General features: G+C 33.2%; 1 protein-coding gene and 1 long non-coding RNA gene across 3 annotated transcripts in view; both read left to right on the top strand.

The window, feature by feature from the left end:
- LOC125648693 (uncharacterized) overlaps nucleotides 1-15,739 on the top strand; it is a 66,179-nt gene extending 50,440 nt beyond the window's left edge. The window contains exons 26-32 of one of the 2 annotated variants that reach the window (XM_048883933.2): nucleotides 869-1,158; nucleotides 1,842-1,923; nucleotides 3,493-3,526; nucleotides 3,951-4,007; nucleotides 4,265-4,310; nucleotides 9,558-9,632; nucleotides 15,108-15,739. In XM_048883933.2, coding sequence (XP_048739890.2) covers nucleotides 869-1,158; nucleotides 1,842-1,923; nucleotides 3,493-3,526; nucleotides 3,951-4,007; nucleotides 4,265-4,310; nucleotides 9,558-9,632; nucleotides 15,108-15,118 — 595 coding nt within the window. In that variant the 3' untranslated portion in view covers nucleotides 15,119-15,739. Of the gene's footprint in view, nucleotides 1-868; nucleotides 1,159-1,841; nucleotides 1,924-2,737; nucleotides 3,468-3,492; nucleotides 3,527-3,950; nucleotides 4,008-4,264; nucleotides 4,311-9,557; nucleotides 9,633-15,107 lie in introns of those variants that run through there. The other variant, XM_048883936.2, reaches the window with a different exon arrangement.
- Nucleotides 4,934-7,434, top strand: LOC130047963 (uncharacterized). Its single transcript, XR_008796783.1, has 2 exons — nucleotides 4,934-5,175; nucleotides 6,806-7,434. It is a non-coding gene; the product is annotated as an uncharacterized LOC130047963 (long non-coding RNA).
- Nucleotides 15,740-16,061: the final 322 nt, after the last annotated feature.

Genomic DNA, 16,061 nt, shown 5'->3' with positions numbered 1-16,061 from the left:
CAATGTGATTATGAAATAAAATGATGAGAAGATAATGATATGGAGTGATTAAGTTCAAAACAATATTTGGTAGTCCGTACCATTGATGCTTCGGATATGGTAAACAACGAAAACTAATATGATTGCCAGAAGAACACGATTAAACAACAAAGTCAATCAAACGACACAGATCTCGCATTAAAATCAACAATCGAAGAGAATTATTATTGTTATTATTGTTAATAGACGAAACGTCGTCGATATATCTAAATGTCGAATTGAAGGCCACAGCAAGAGATTTTCTCTTCTCACGTATAAGTTTTTGAATAACTTTTGCTTCACATGAATATAGAAAAAGGTCAGCTAATAAAGGAGCACAATTCGTGCCCAATGGAATTCCAACAGACTGTTGGAAGACCTGAACATATGATGTCAATGTATTAGTTGTGTTCAATAATAGGCAACGATCTTACCAAAATAGGTGAAGATAACGAATAGTTATCAAACTAGTGATAATATTTGTTTACAAATGTACCAAATGGAGAACCCGGGAAACACGGACCCCTGGAAATATCCTAGATAGGGTCAGGTACCTTGGAGGAGTAAGCATCACTCTGTTTACAGGTTACATCAACCGTTAGTCTTCTATCTTAATCAAGTCAACGGAATAATTCGTTACCAAAATCAAAATGAAAAAATGGCATAACAATGTAGTATAGATTTGACAAAGTGGATTATATGTCTTAGTGTGGGGTTATGTACAGTAGAGGAGTAAATTGATTTGAATTTCAGCGACTGTGAGGGGAATATGATACATTTCTATGTGAATTCTGTAGTCCATTGATATGCCTCTTTTAATTGAATAAAGACATTTAGACGTATTTTTCAGCTACACATTTTCAGAGGTTCACGTGAAATCAAAGTTTTACTGGTCGCAGCTACAGACTGACTTTCTGGAGGAATACAGTTTAAAGTCATTATTTCCCTTCCATATGCAATGGCTAGCGATGCCTTTCTGTTTTATCCATTTCCTTATCTGGAAAACACGTACGGGTTGTATTACATTTTGTAAAAGAGACAAGAACCGGGATGACTCTACTATCAGTGATAGCACATCTTACGGAGGATACAAGGAGGAGGCAGATGTTAAACTCAACAATAGTCCTATGTTTGTCAGAGGTAGAGTCTTGTAGTATAGATGAATGCATGATAAGGCAATAGGAAGAGTATGAAAAATACAGGTAATCTTTTGGAAAAATAGATTTTGATAATGACTTATTTGTATACAGCATGTGTATTACACTTGAAGTATACTGAAACGTCTGCGTCTGCATTTTGAAGGACTGCAGACATTACTCGTCTAAATTATTATCAATTCACATTCGATTTCCTATTGGTGGATTTTTTTTTTATAAACAGTGCTGTTATGCTAGTCTGTTCAGGTAATTTTAGTTTTCCAATGCATCTGTATACAGTTAAAAATTATGTTCATGCATATTTTATCAAATAGCGTTACTAGGTCTAATGATTACACATTTGAGTCGCGTGATTTGCTCTTCTTCAGCTGAAAATTGATTAATATAACCCGTAATGCTACTGGAAAATGGCATCGTCAATGCGGTATACTTTATGGATAACCTCGTAGATAAAACAAAAGTAGTTTTGAACGAACCACACATGTTTTTAAATTCCAGACAAGCTTTCTTATATAGCATCGTACGTTTTGTTGTTGATTGGTTTGGAAAAAAGAAAAGAAAATACAGCTAATATGACGTCACAATGCACTTTTTACATCGACCACGTTATATGCAATTTGTTAAATGAATAGGCGGATTCAATGCATAAATTTTATTTATTTGCAGTGTTTTTATATGACACCAATTTTGACCTAAAGTTGAAGAAAACAAGGGAACTAGAAGGACATGCTGCAATGAAAGCTAAAAGGTAACTATTTTGAAAACACAGTGCGTTATGTTGAAAAATACACATTCCAAGTTCTTTGATATTATATGTACAAGTCAACCTTGGACAGAAAATCCCGTACTGAAATACGTACATGTATATCATACGATAAACAACATACATCATGTTATCAAACTACTTCTTTTGAGACTATAAAACGCTACGAGAATTTATCGCAATAAGTATGCGCAGTTTTGCGTTCAATAATCAACCATTTACAACTGTACATTTCCTAAAATTTGTTATCAGCACTTTTTAAACCAATGAACACAGATATTCGAAATAGAATATGCTAATTGAGCGCGGGGGTGGGGGGGGGGGGGGGGCAGAATCAATGATCAATGGATTTTGCAATTAATTAAAACATAAGTATTTGATTCATAGATTTGCCAATACAATCTATCATTGGGTCAAATGCTGTCTGACGTGTTTCATACCAATTGTTAAGATCTTCTTGGCACATTATTTTGACAATGGATAACTCCGTTTACCTGATCAAGATATAGGGCTATCGGCGGGTGTGACCGGTCGCCAGGGGGTGCTTACTCATCCTAGGTATCTAATCCCACCCCCATGGGTCCGTGCTTGGTCAACTATCTGTTTTGTATTGCTAAAAGTTATGAGAATGATCACTGTTTGTTACCTACACCTTTCATTTAACACGTAAGTGAACACCTTTATTGATATAATAAGATTATTACCCAAAGCAAATGAATGCTTAAGAACGTCTTCATATCATATATCTTGGTGCTGTATATTATTAACTTTGTTTAAATTACTTTATTGATATAATCAGACTATTACCCAAGGAAAATGGTTGCTAAAGAACAACTCTATATCATATACCGTGGAACCCCTGGGTCGAGGCCTCTGCTGGTGGACTGTTAGTCCCCGTGGGTCTCTACAGCCGAGTAGCTAAGTACTTCGTTACTAGCCTGAAAATACGGATGTATATTTAATTGCTGGGATACAATTTCAAAATTAAGGATTATCTCCCTCGTGCATTGCTCTTATCCTTAGACGAATTTGACTCCCCTTTTTGGCACTAAAGAGACATTATTTGTCGAAATGCGCATCTGGTGCATCAAAATTGGTACCGTATAAGTTTTACATTGTATATTGTTAACTTCGTTTAAATTACACGTTGTGAAAGATTGAACAATATTATGGTCTTGCATTTCTCATAAGCATATTTACGGCGTACATAAAATTACAATCAAATTCTTGGGCAATCAAGGTTTAATCTGATTATATTCAGAGCCAAATACTATAAAAAATATTGGTTTAACAAATCACGCTGATACATGTATGTGCAATGTTGACGAAGTTAAGCATGCTGTTTTTTATGTGTGGTAACCTCTCTGTATATATTTATGAATCTAATTCAAACAATATTTTATCATGCATAAACATGAATGGATTAGACAACAGGCGATTCCTATAAAAGCCTTCTAAATATATTCATTTTATGTATACACTGTATTATTAGTTGCACTGAACATTTTATAGGATTTGATATATCAATGAAATGATATTAACAATATTTTTCAGAGAGATGGATATTGCCGAAAAAGACAAAATAATGGTATTTAATTGATTTTCTTTATTAATATGATACATATATTCAATGAATATATTAGTTTTATCCAAAATAGATTAGCGTAAATATAGATGTGTGTTTTGCTTACTCTGTTTTACTGTCAGTAATGAGACTGTATGTAATATCACAGATTTAGATTTATAATTAACGCTCAGGGCCGTAGCAGTGGTGGGGGTTACTTAACGTGATAACGCTTGCTGCGACACGGGACCTATGGTTGTAAGGTAGCAATACAAAGGAACCGCGACACGAATGCGAAGCGTTAGGCTACGTAGTAATTTCTACCTGTGTTAGTGTCTTAAGTTGACGCAGACATTTCATGAGCGGGGTTCGAACGCATGAATATGTGATGAAATTGAATTTACAAAAGGATTCGCTGCTTGGATTTCACGTCTGTTTTTGTTCGTAGGTCTTAAAAGAAAAAATCAAAAAAATGAAAACAGACTTCAAAACAAGTAATGATAAGGTAAGGTTTTGTAATATAGAATCCACAAAGTCAATTCACAATTTATCGAATGGTTCGATATGCATGTATATTATGAACTCTATAAATGACTGTCTTGGAATACAATGTAATTTTGGTTTCTTTGTAATGATTGCACAGGAATATTTTCTTCGCTTCTCTAAATGAATGCATGTACGGGTGCTGTCATAATGTCCGATATATGGATTTGTTAATGACGTTTACTGTTGTAACTCTCACTGTATAATTACATGTAACAGATAATAGAGGAACTGAAAAAAATATCCCAAACACTGGACCAGCAAGGTACGAAAGAGAAATTTTCCAAACTATTCATTATGTAAATAATTCTTTATAAGATAAAATCAACACTGATTGAGTATTCTTCCTCATAGCAAAATTATCAAATGCGATTGTCAAAATGAATATATGTTACAAATGCTGTGAATAACCTATGAGATATGTGTATATAGAAAATGGTAATGCTATTTAACTTTTAAGTATGGTTCCACGTAAAAATCAGGCAAAACCGCATTTTCGTGATAAGTCCATGTTCACGAAATGAACCCAAACTTAGCATACTAACTCACCGTAATATGTTTAGCAAATATACAAAGTAGTTTTGATTTATTTCGCCTTGTTCCAAAACTATGGACAGATAATTATGAACATGGAGAATTCACGCTCAGTGCAAATCTATACAAAACACTACTTGTAATCCCTTTGAAATCTAAAAACAGCAAAACGGGTATGAAAATATATCATTATATAACATTAAACAAATAAAAAATGCATGCTCTGAAATAAATATTTTTTTTGAAAGTTTCAATATAACATTTTAAAACCTCTCTAAATGTTTCGATTTTAATGCAATTTCGGTTATCGTTCTTGAATTTAACCTCGATGATCGCTCGAGGCGCTGCGTTGTCAACACACTAAGTGCGCGGAATATGGCGGATCCAAAACTGAATGCCGTGTAGGACAATATTCCGACAGAGTGTGATCTACCCTCAAGCCTCATCTAAAGGAAACGAATATATTTACCTTCGGAGAGTGTCAGAAATACATTGATGCATATGCCGTCACTGAAGATAGAACGTGTGTGGAGCAGCCGACAACGAAGACCGAGCAACATTTCTTATATGACATGTCACCAAGTCGGCGCATTACGGTAATTTCAAATGGTGTGATTTACATATTTAATAAGTCAAAATTCGCAATATTTATTATTACTAGCATAAAAATCATAACGAATGTTGTATTATACAATGTAGCATTGTATGAGACGACTGTGTACAGATGACACCCCCTCCCTTGTTTCAAAAAGTCATACTTTCAACAGTAACGCTATGATATGTTTTAGGCCTAGGCTAATCGACGCATGTTTCATTTGTAATTGTCTGCAATAATAGCAGACATCTACGTATCCTCCACACAAACGCCTCTTGTCTCAGATAGAAATCTAGATTATGCCTAACTGAGGATCAGTAGGAGTAGGTATCATTTCAAAAGAGTGTGGTTTTATGTACTACATGTAGATTTCAGTCGAATTTGCATATAAAAATTTAAGACATGATATGACTTTTTGAGATGCAATGCTTAGTGTATAATGTATTCCTCCTCATTTCAAATCACAGATAGTCAAGTGGTAAGGTATCTGGATTAGTATGCCGGAGGTACCGGGTTCAAATCTCAGGATGGATTGGATTTTTTTTCTTCAATTTATTTTATATGCACATCATTGTTTTTTCCTTCAATGTATTCTATATAAACACACACAAATTTTTTAAATATTATTTCATATGCACAAAATCATTTCTTTTAGTTGTCACCATTCAGCTCTTGACAAATCGGAATTCATATTTTAAAAACATATGCATACTATTAGACATATCAAAGAAAATATTTAGGGTCTGTAGTTTTTTAAAGAATTCCATTTTATTGTAAAACAATTCATAATGTTGATTATAAATCTTCATATCAATCAATAAGTTGAGTCTTCTTGACATTTTTATTAGATATCTATTATATTACTATTTAAAGTCTGCCTCAATTTGATATGGTCATGGGGACTGGTCAATGCATGGGTTCTTGAATTTATATTTCTAATAATAATATATAAATATAACAAAGATCAAGTCATTTAGCTAATGTATATTTCTTTAAAGTTTTCATACCAGCATCATGGAGAGTCATTACTATCACTACATGCATTGGAAACCTCTGTGGTAAATACATAACTGTAAATACATGTAGCACATATGTACCAATGAATCTACAGTGTAAATGTTTTATAAACCTCAAACTTGGTAGAGCAGTATTATATAATAATCCTGATATACAAGCACTATATGACCCCTTCTGATAATGAGGTCAAAGTCAACCAACTCCCAACCCACCATTATAGGAAAATATTGGTCACCCAGAAACCAGACTCAAAACCTGATACAGCTGTTGCCCTGACTAGTACCTGAACCTACTTGTCACTGATTTAGAATATTTGGAACACCTTCTCAATGCCATATACAAGTTTCTTTTAGCATTTCTTGTTTTCAAAAGTTTTATATGCTGTTTTAGTATTTTATTCTTTCTAACTACATGTATAATTTAAATATCAATGTGTACTATGACTACTAGGCTCTGAGGTGTGTACTTTATTTTTTAATTGAAATTTTTATGATATAAAATGTTCAAACATTCTCAAAAACTAGAGAAATATATATTATACATGTATATTGAGGAGAGAAAAATAAGTAAATTCTTGTGTCCTGAAAATCAGTGTCTATCTTATTGTATTGTAGGTGCAAAACCCAAGGACATACTTAAAGTGGTAACAGGAGGAAAATCAATCAAACCAAGTGAAAGTACAAGACACTATTACAAAAGGAAAGCAAAGGAGTCCATAAATTCAATGTTGAACATCAAGACAGTCTAAAATATTGAATCCAAACAAAATATCAAAACTTTATGAAGAAATAAATGACAAATTGTCATATAAACATGAAAGCATTCTTATATATGGTGTTTATTCAAATTATTTCAACTGAAATTTCTAATGTACCTAAATTCGAAAGGGAAACAACTTATGAAAAAATTAAACACCAATGGGTTGAATTGTGTAATGAAGTTGTGTTGACATGCAAAAATACATGTATAATGTGATGCATCATAGAATAGCTCAAATGGTCTATTTTATGCAAGTTTTGGGCTCTTCACCCACCCCTTTTTGGATGGAGAAGGTAAATACACGAGTCACAACCCCTCCATTCCCACCCTTATATTTTTTTCTGGATCTGCCTCCGTTTTGTAAATATGTTCGTAACAAATATATTTCTGTGCTCATTTGTTCCTTTATCATGTTTATGCCTTGTTTGGGGTTACACTTTTAAAAAAGTATGACTTTGAAATAAAATTTTTAAGCTTCAAAGAACTCTTCCGTGTACATTTTTCAGTATACAGTTTATAAAGGATCTAAACTTACAAGTTGCAACTGTTAAAAAATCTTATAGATAATGGAATGTATTGATGAAATAATTAAGAATTCATTTTCAATTCACTTTACAGACACTAATATCTACATGGATTATGTAAAACAGTTGTTTTGTCATCTGAAAGCAACCTGTAATCATACTTGGTAAAAGATAGTGCCATAAACATGATAAATGAGTCAACTTACATTTTTTAAACTACATTATTGGATTTTAAAACAATCCCATTTCTACATTACATGTATTTTCATGAAATTATATAAAGTCAATATAAACTGTCCAAATTTTACAATATTAATGACACAAATGTCTGCAGTTTCTGTTCTTATTTTTATTTTTTCCTGAACAAACATATATATTATACGACTGTAAAAACGTACATTTCACTAAAAGTTTTTGTTCCATTCTTACAAAGGATTCATAAGGAAAGCAAGTGCTAAAAAGTTTATTTTAAAATTTGAGCCATATCATGTTTCTAGAATTGTTAGCCAAAGTTTTAAATGTCCATATGCTTTGTAATAAATGTTTTAAATTTCATATTACACAGAGCAAAAATGAATTCAAAATGATTTTTCAAATAAAAGATATTTTCAATGAATTATTTAGGGTAAAACACAAAAGTTGATAAATTTTGTCTTAATGTTTTATCATAGGATTCCCTTGAACATGTTCAATGTATTTTCAGTTTTGTTTTTCTAAAGATATACGTTTTAAAAGAACATGGGCATTCATTCTCTTTATACTTGGGACTATAATGCCAATCTCTTGTCATTCGAGCAACCTACAACGTACGTCGTTGACCAGCCTCACAAGAGTTGTTGATAGGTGAATTTCAAAATGAAAAACAATTGCCAACCAAGCATTTTTTCTTTAATCTGTTGATAACCCACACACTCACAACTATCCAGCCAAAAATACTTGCAAGTTAAACTCGCCATTCAGTGCAAAATATCCTATAAAGACCGGTCTAATACGTTGTTCACAAAAACCTGAGGAAATCTGAAAGAAATGGGTTAATAATAAATGGACTTTCGATCCCGACCCAAAATGCTATGCATCGTTTCTTGCATTTACATCTATAGACATATCATTATGGTATGTAAACACATAAAGAAGATCATTTTAGATATTTATAAATATGATAATTACTAGAACATGATAGAAAAGTGTACTTGTTGAACAGTTTGTAAGTAGAAGAAAACTTAAAAACATGAAAATATATTATTTTCCCGCCATTTTTCACAATCTTCATATATTTTTTTCCGAGTACAGTAAAAACTTTCAAAAAAAATATTGAGTAAAAATTATTCAATAGCATGTACTTTATCTGTCTAATTATAAAACTTTTTTGAAAGTGTTTGCTGTTTCGAGAAAAATGGTCTTAAAGTTGGAATGTTTTTCCGTTAGAAAATCCTTTCGTTAACTACAGCAACGGTTACCATGGTAACACATAACAAATACTCACTATGACAACAGAAATTCGTAAACAATAGCCTTCTTCTTCATTTTATATAAGCCATTTGAAAATGTATGATCTTTTCATTTAACAAAACCTTTAAGAATATATAGCATTTTTATGAGTCAATTTTGGTCAAAACATGGGCATTCTATTTTTAGTAACACAGCTCTGTGAAGGTGCGTCATATGAAAAAAATATTATCACCGAATGATTTCCTATAAACAATGTTACTATATATATAAGTATCGGCTCGATCCCTGACGGTCGACTTATCACCCTCTGCCTGATTTTTACATGGAACCATACTTAAAGTACAAAGTGATATGGGGAGTCCTTCAGTGTGATATGTTAATAAAGCATTCAAAATTGGAATCCTACTTGGAATGTCTTCAAATGCATATTCTTCCTCGATTGCAGACTTATGATATGCCTAATCTATCCCTATTTAAAGAAGTATACTAGCTGTAATATATACCGTCATTTGGAAATTATCACGATAAACATGTTTTGTTGTCAGCCTCTTTTGTTGTACATAAAAATGTTATCTAACCACCCACCTGCAAATCTACTAGATCCTTCTCTAAAGCATTGAAATTCGTTTTACAGGCAAGAACATAGAAAGAAGACACAGTAAAGTGGGTTCTTCTCGACGGTCGAGTATAACCTCCACCAGTTCTGACGGTAATACATAAACTGACATATTTACGATCGCATATATTACTGCTCGTTCCAAATTTAACACGTCGTCTTATTTCACTCAATTAATTATATACATTAGATACTTTTTTTAAATGAATATCATCATTCAGTTTCACATTATGTTTCAAACCCCAAATTATCTTGGGGAAAATAACATTTGTAAGAGATTCAACTAGTCAGTAATAGGTGTAGATTAGAAATAGTATCTGCTCTATGAAGCACATTCTGTAGTTTGAATGAAAATATGATTTCAATCATACTTAGCTGAAGTACAATATTTTAGATCACTCTGATTCCACGCACAAATATGCTAGAGTTAACCATTTACAATATTTTCGTGATCTTTGATGATCAGGTCTTCCAACAGTCTGTTGGAATTCTCATGAGCACGAAATGTGCTCCTTTATCAGCTGTCCTGTTTCTATATTCATAAGAAGCAGAATTTATGCAAAAACTTCTACGCGAGAGGGAAAAATGTTTTGTTGTGGCTTTCAATTCGACATTTACATAAATCGACGACGTTTTGTTTATTAACAATGATAACTTTCATTCATATGTCGAATTGATATATCCCTCTGAACTCGAAATGAAAAATACCACAGAGTCGTCGACTTCTGCTTCATACTTAGATATTTTATTGAAAGTATATATTAACGGCAAACTGACAACTCAACTGTATGGCAATTGGGATAATTTCAGCTTCTCCATCGTCAACTTCCCATATCTATGAAGCAATATTCCATTATCACCTGCATATGGTGTTTATGTCTCCCAACTGACTCGATAGGCAAGAGCTTGTTTTGCGTATAGTCGGTTTTTAAATCAAGGCAAGCTACTGACAAACAAGTTGATGGTACAGGGGTTTCAACAGTCTCGATTGAAGTCAGCATTTCGCATATTATATGGTTGTTATAACGATTTAGTTTGTCAATACAACCTATTGGGTCAACTGTTCTCTGACATGTTTCATACCGATTGTTAGGCCGTTTTTGGCAAACTGATTTTGACTACGGATATCTCCGTTTACCTGATCAGGATATAGGGCTCACGGCGGGTGTGACCGGTCGACAGGGGACGGTTACTCCTCCTACCCACTTTATCCTACGGTACCTCTAGTGTGTCCAGGGGTCCGTGTTTGCCCAACTATATATCTTGTATTGCTTATATCTCTATGTATATTTAATTGCTGTTATAAAATTTAGAAATTCATTTCAAAATTAACGATTATCTCCCTCACACATAGCTCTTATTAGCTCTTCTGAGCCAAAGGCTCAAAGAGCTAATGCTATGGCCATTTGTGCGGTGTGCGGTGTGCGTAAACTTTTTAGAAAAAGGGCTATAACTCAAGAACCCCTTGGCCAATTTTTTTCAAATTTCTTACAGGGTATCATTGGCCCAAGGGCTTTCATACATACTAAATAAAGGGATGTAACCCTTTAACCACAGGGCAGATTATCACCAAACTTACACATAAGGATGAGGATATGTTGTAGATTAAAAATTGTTCAAGGCATTACCCTGGGGCAAAGGGCATAGTCTCAAGGTCACTTCAAAGTTGACCTAAATTTAAATGTTTTTTAAATTCCTTAAATCTTAGATATTTTAGTCATTATAAGGACTAGGATCATCAAATTTTGACAGTTGATGCATCTTAGGACCTTGTGTCAAGTTTTCTCAAAAGTAGGTCACGGTGACCTACTTTTTGAATTTTGCAGGTATTTATTTTAAAATTAATTTTGATGCATATCTTGGACACTTTGAAGCCTATGATCATCAAAACTTGTCAGTTGGTGGATCATGGGACCTTCAAATGCGTCAACTGAAAAATAGGTCACCGTGACCTACTTTCTGAATTTTATGGCTTATCATTTATAGATATATTTTAAGTTGTTATTTCAAATACCGAGAGGTTTAGAATCATCAAATCTTGTAAGTTGATGCATCTTGAGGCCTTGAAACATATTTATAAAAAAGTAGGTCACAGTGACCTACTTTTTGAATTTTGCAGATATTCAAATTTCACATTTTCAATTTTAAATGCATATTTTGGGCACTGTAAAACCTAGGGTCATCAAACTTTGTCAATTGATGCGTCTTCAGTCTTCGGTTTGTGTCGACCAAAAAGTAGGTCACTGTGACCTACTTTTGGTATTTGACACCTAAATTACTATATTTCAGACACTATTTGACCTACAATCATCAAACTTTGTCAGTTGATGCATCTTGAGTCTTCGGAGTGTATCGACCCAAAAGTAGGTCACTGTGACCTACTTTTGGCATTTGACAGTTATATTTATATATTTCAATCACTAATTGACCTACAATCATCAAACTTTGACAGTTGATGCATCTTGAGTCAATGGAGTGTGTCGACCAATAAGTAGGTCACCTTGACCTACTTTTGGAATTTGACGGCTATATTTATATATTTCAAATACTATTTGACCTACAGTCATCAAACTTTGTCAGTTGATGGGTCTTGCATGTTCGAAGGGTTTCGACCAAAAAGTTGGTCAACTTGACCTACTTTTGGAATTGGACGGCTATATTTATATATTTCAGATACTATTTGACCTACAGTCATCAAACTTTGTCAGTTGATGGGTCTTGCATGTTCGGAGTTCGCTGACCAGAAAGTAGGTCACCATGACCTACGATTGGAATTTGACAGCTATATTTCAATATTCAGATACTAATTGGCTTAAAATCATCAAACTTTGTCAGTTGATATTTCTTGGGTTCTCAAAATGTGTAAACCAAAAAGTAGGTCACATTGACCTACTTTTTTGGAATTCTTAGGATTTAACTAAAGATTTAGAATACTAAGAGGCTAAGAATAGAAATGGTGGGGTTGTACAATTTATCAGAAGAGCGATTCTAGGCCCTTGGGCCTCTTGTCCTTAAACAAATTTGACTCCACTTTTTGGGCACACTGTTTTTGCCTATACTAGCTCTAAAACTCCATTGTTATTTCGGATTTCAAACATTTCGGTTGAGCACAGAAGAGACATAATTTGTCGAAATGCGCATCTGGTGCATCAAAATTGGTACCATATAAGTTTTACATTATAGGAGTTATGAAATTGATCACTATTCGTTATATTCGTCTTTTATGTAGCAGTTGTGGAATTGCGTGTTTAGGAGGAGTAAGCATTCTGCTTTAACCGGTTACACCCTGTATGAACGCTATATTTTGATCAGTTAATCGGAGTAATCCGTAGTCAGTTAGAAGGCTAAAACGGTCTTACAGTTGGTTTGAAACCCGTCAGGCAGAATTCAACCCAATGATAGCTTGTATTTGCAAATTAAATAATTATAAAAAAAAAAAGAAAAACTAAGAATTAACGAAATTCTTATTTTAATCTGACTGTTGAAACCCCTGTATATGTAACATCAACTAATTTGTCAGTGAGCTGCATCAATTCAAAATTTGATCATACACACAACCCACGTTCGTGCATCGAATAAATTGAGATATCAAAAGATAATTGAATATATTACACAAATATGGTAAGTTGACGATCAGAATGTTGAAATCATCTCGGTTGTTACAAAGTTAAGTTGTTTTTTAAATCCGTTGACATTTATGTTCAATAACATTTGTATATATGAAGCAGATATCGAAGACTGTGAGTCGTATTTGATGTTGAGTTCACTTGAGTATATCGCATTAACCTGCGAATGAATATGGATATTTTTAATAATGTTCTGTAGATTATTCACATTTCTTTACACTATACCCATTAGAACCAGGAAGGGGATTTATTATGGGATTAAAGTTTAAGGTATGTGGCCAGATTAGGGCTTTTTAAAACGGACACTTTCATGCATTTAGGGTTTTCAGTTGTCACCAATTTTAACTCACGTAAATATCATAAAGATTTCTTGACAAAACAGGATTGGAATTTTTTTAAAAGAAGGATCATCTCCTTCAAGAGGAATGTAAGCAGGAAATAGTATGAAAAGAGTGGAAACTTAAAAATATATACTTATTCAAGTTTGTAGAATGTTGTCACTATATGCAACATAAGCAGGTGTTGATTTTCATTTCATAAACTGGTGAACACATACTCACTTTAAAATCACAATGGAGATTTTAAGATTTTTCATAGGGATGTGCATGGTACCGGTATGTTCAAAGATACCTTCCAAGTAACACTGAAACTACTATTTGCCAGAATAAAAGTTTCGTTATGCAGTGTAGATTTAATCATTTAAATGGTAGACACCAAGTTCAACATGGGGATTAAATGGGGGATCCACATGTTACGCAGAAATATATACAGGTAAGGAAAATTATGAAATACATCTAGTCAAGAACGACAAAGTCACAATTTGTCGTTAAATAAAAACACATACATCAATATAAAAATGCCTTACATTTATATTTCAAATAAAAATGAAAATATAAAAACGACAAGATAAAGGGCTCAAGGCGGTGTGACCGGTCAGCAAGAGATTCTAAGTAGACAGCCGATCCCACTTCTGATGTGTCCAGGGGTTCATATTTGTCCAACTATCTATTTTGTATTGTTTATAGGAGTTATATGATTGATTGATTTACTGTTTTCCGCCACATTCAAGAATTTTTCAGTTATCTGGTGGTGCTCAGTTTTTATTGGTGGAAGAGAGAACCCAGGTACAATGTACCTGGGAAGAGACCACCGACCTTCCGAAATTAAACTGGGAATATAGGAGTTATAAGATTAATTACTGTCCTTATCTTCATCTTTCATCAATAACACTGCTTAATAGAAATTTAAATGCACGTGACATTCCATGTTAGATGCATAGTCCTGCCTACTAACCTTCCATTTGCATGAACGGAGAATTGTTCATCCAGTTGTAATTTTGGGGGAACACATTGGAACTTCAAAGGGTTATCACTGAGAAAACATTAGGAAGTATGAATACATTAAATCAAACTATGATTTTGGGGAGGCGGTCAGGATATGGCTACATTGGGGACTAAAACATGTATGAAAATATTTACAACTGTAACATTACAAGTAGAGTCACAGCGGGTATGACCAGTCAACAAGGTATGCCAGGGTTCCGTGTTTGCCGATCTCTTATTTTGTATGCCTATAGGATTTATGAGATTGATCACTGTTCTTCGTGTCCACTTGTTCATGTAGGTCGAATAGCTAAAATGTGCATTCATTTGTGAGAATCTACAGTTATGTCTACTGGTAAATTTATGGTAGTTATCAAAGATGGCTACATATGAAGATCTTGTAAAATCTCTCAATATATTCCAATGGCAATAAAAGGGTTACAGTTTGTTAAATTGATATATATGCATCCTCAGATTTATTTATTATTTGAGCAGGTTTTAAGTAATCTTTAAGCTATTTTTAGTGTTTAGACCTTGCAAAATTAAGTTGGTTCAGGTGAGCTCTGTGGTCCATGGACTTCTGTCATTGATACTTTATGATGTTGTTTTAATCATTTCAGATTCCTTATAAACCAAAAACCAGCAGAACCAGGATAAAAGTTATATTTTATTTATTTTTTTCACAGACATTTTGTTATTCATTATCATATTAGTGTATATGTGGTGTTGATTTCATAATTATACACTTAGTATGCTGTCACTATCCAATGCTGTATAATCAGTAAGCTTATTATTCATCTTAGAACAGTTAGGATGGGTTAAGCATGAACCAATGTCTAGATGCATTTAGTAATAACCATAGGTATATTATATTGATATATCATAGACTACAGTTTATACATGTTTCTAGAAATACCGATCCTTTGGCTATTATACTGTAAATAAACCGGCTGAGTACAGTTTATACAAATGTTATGTTGTATTTGAGCTACAACAACATATTAGATTAACTTAAACACAGATAAATCTATAGCATTTTAATCCTGTTTTGTAACAGTAAATCAACGCAGACAGATTCAGATTTACGATATTCTCTAGAGCATTAAAAGGTATGCTTAATATATGTATAGAAAGAATTTTACATAGCTATTTTACCATTTTTGTAAATAATAACACATTTAAATAGTCAATGACACTCATTACTGTATATCATTGATTGGATATATTGCAATAAATTGTACACCTCCTTTCATTTCTTATTGTTTAATTTCTTATTTGATTTTTAAAATATTTTTTTTTATTCCTATGATTTTGCGTTTCGTTGTTATAGCTGGGTAAACAATGGACAGGGATTTTATATATATATATATATATATATATATATATAAGCACTAACGTTCCAACAACACCCGATACCTCAAAGTGTCGGATCCACAACATGGATACAAGGTCAAATACAAAAAATTATACCAAGCACTAAAATGACCAACGATACGAACAACGAGATTGTCAAATTTTCGGGACGACCCGTCCCTTCTTCAGGACAAACGAAAAGAATTACATAATGTGGTCAA

The sequence above is a fragment of the Ostrea edulis genome, chromosome 7 (assembly GCF_947568905.1).
Source record: "Ostrea edulis chromosome 7, xbOstEdul1.1, whole genome shotgun sequence".
Lineage (NCBI taxonomy): Eukaryota > Metazoa > Mollusca > Bivalvia > Ostreida > Ostreidae > Ostrea > Ostrea edulis.
Note: the sequence above shows the minus strand (reverse complement) of the source record. Positions and strands in the feature narration are given on the sequence as shown.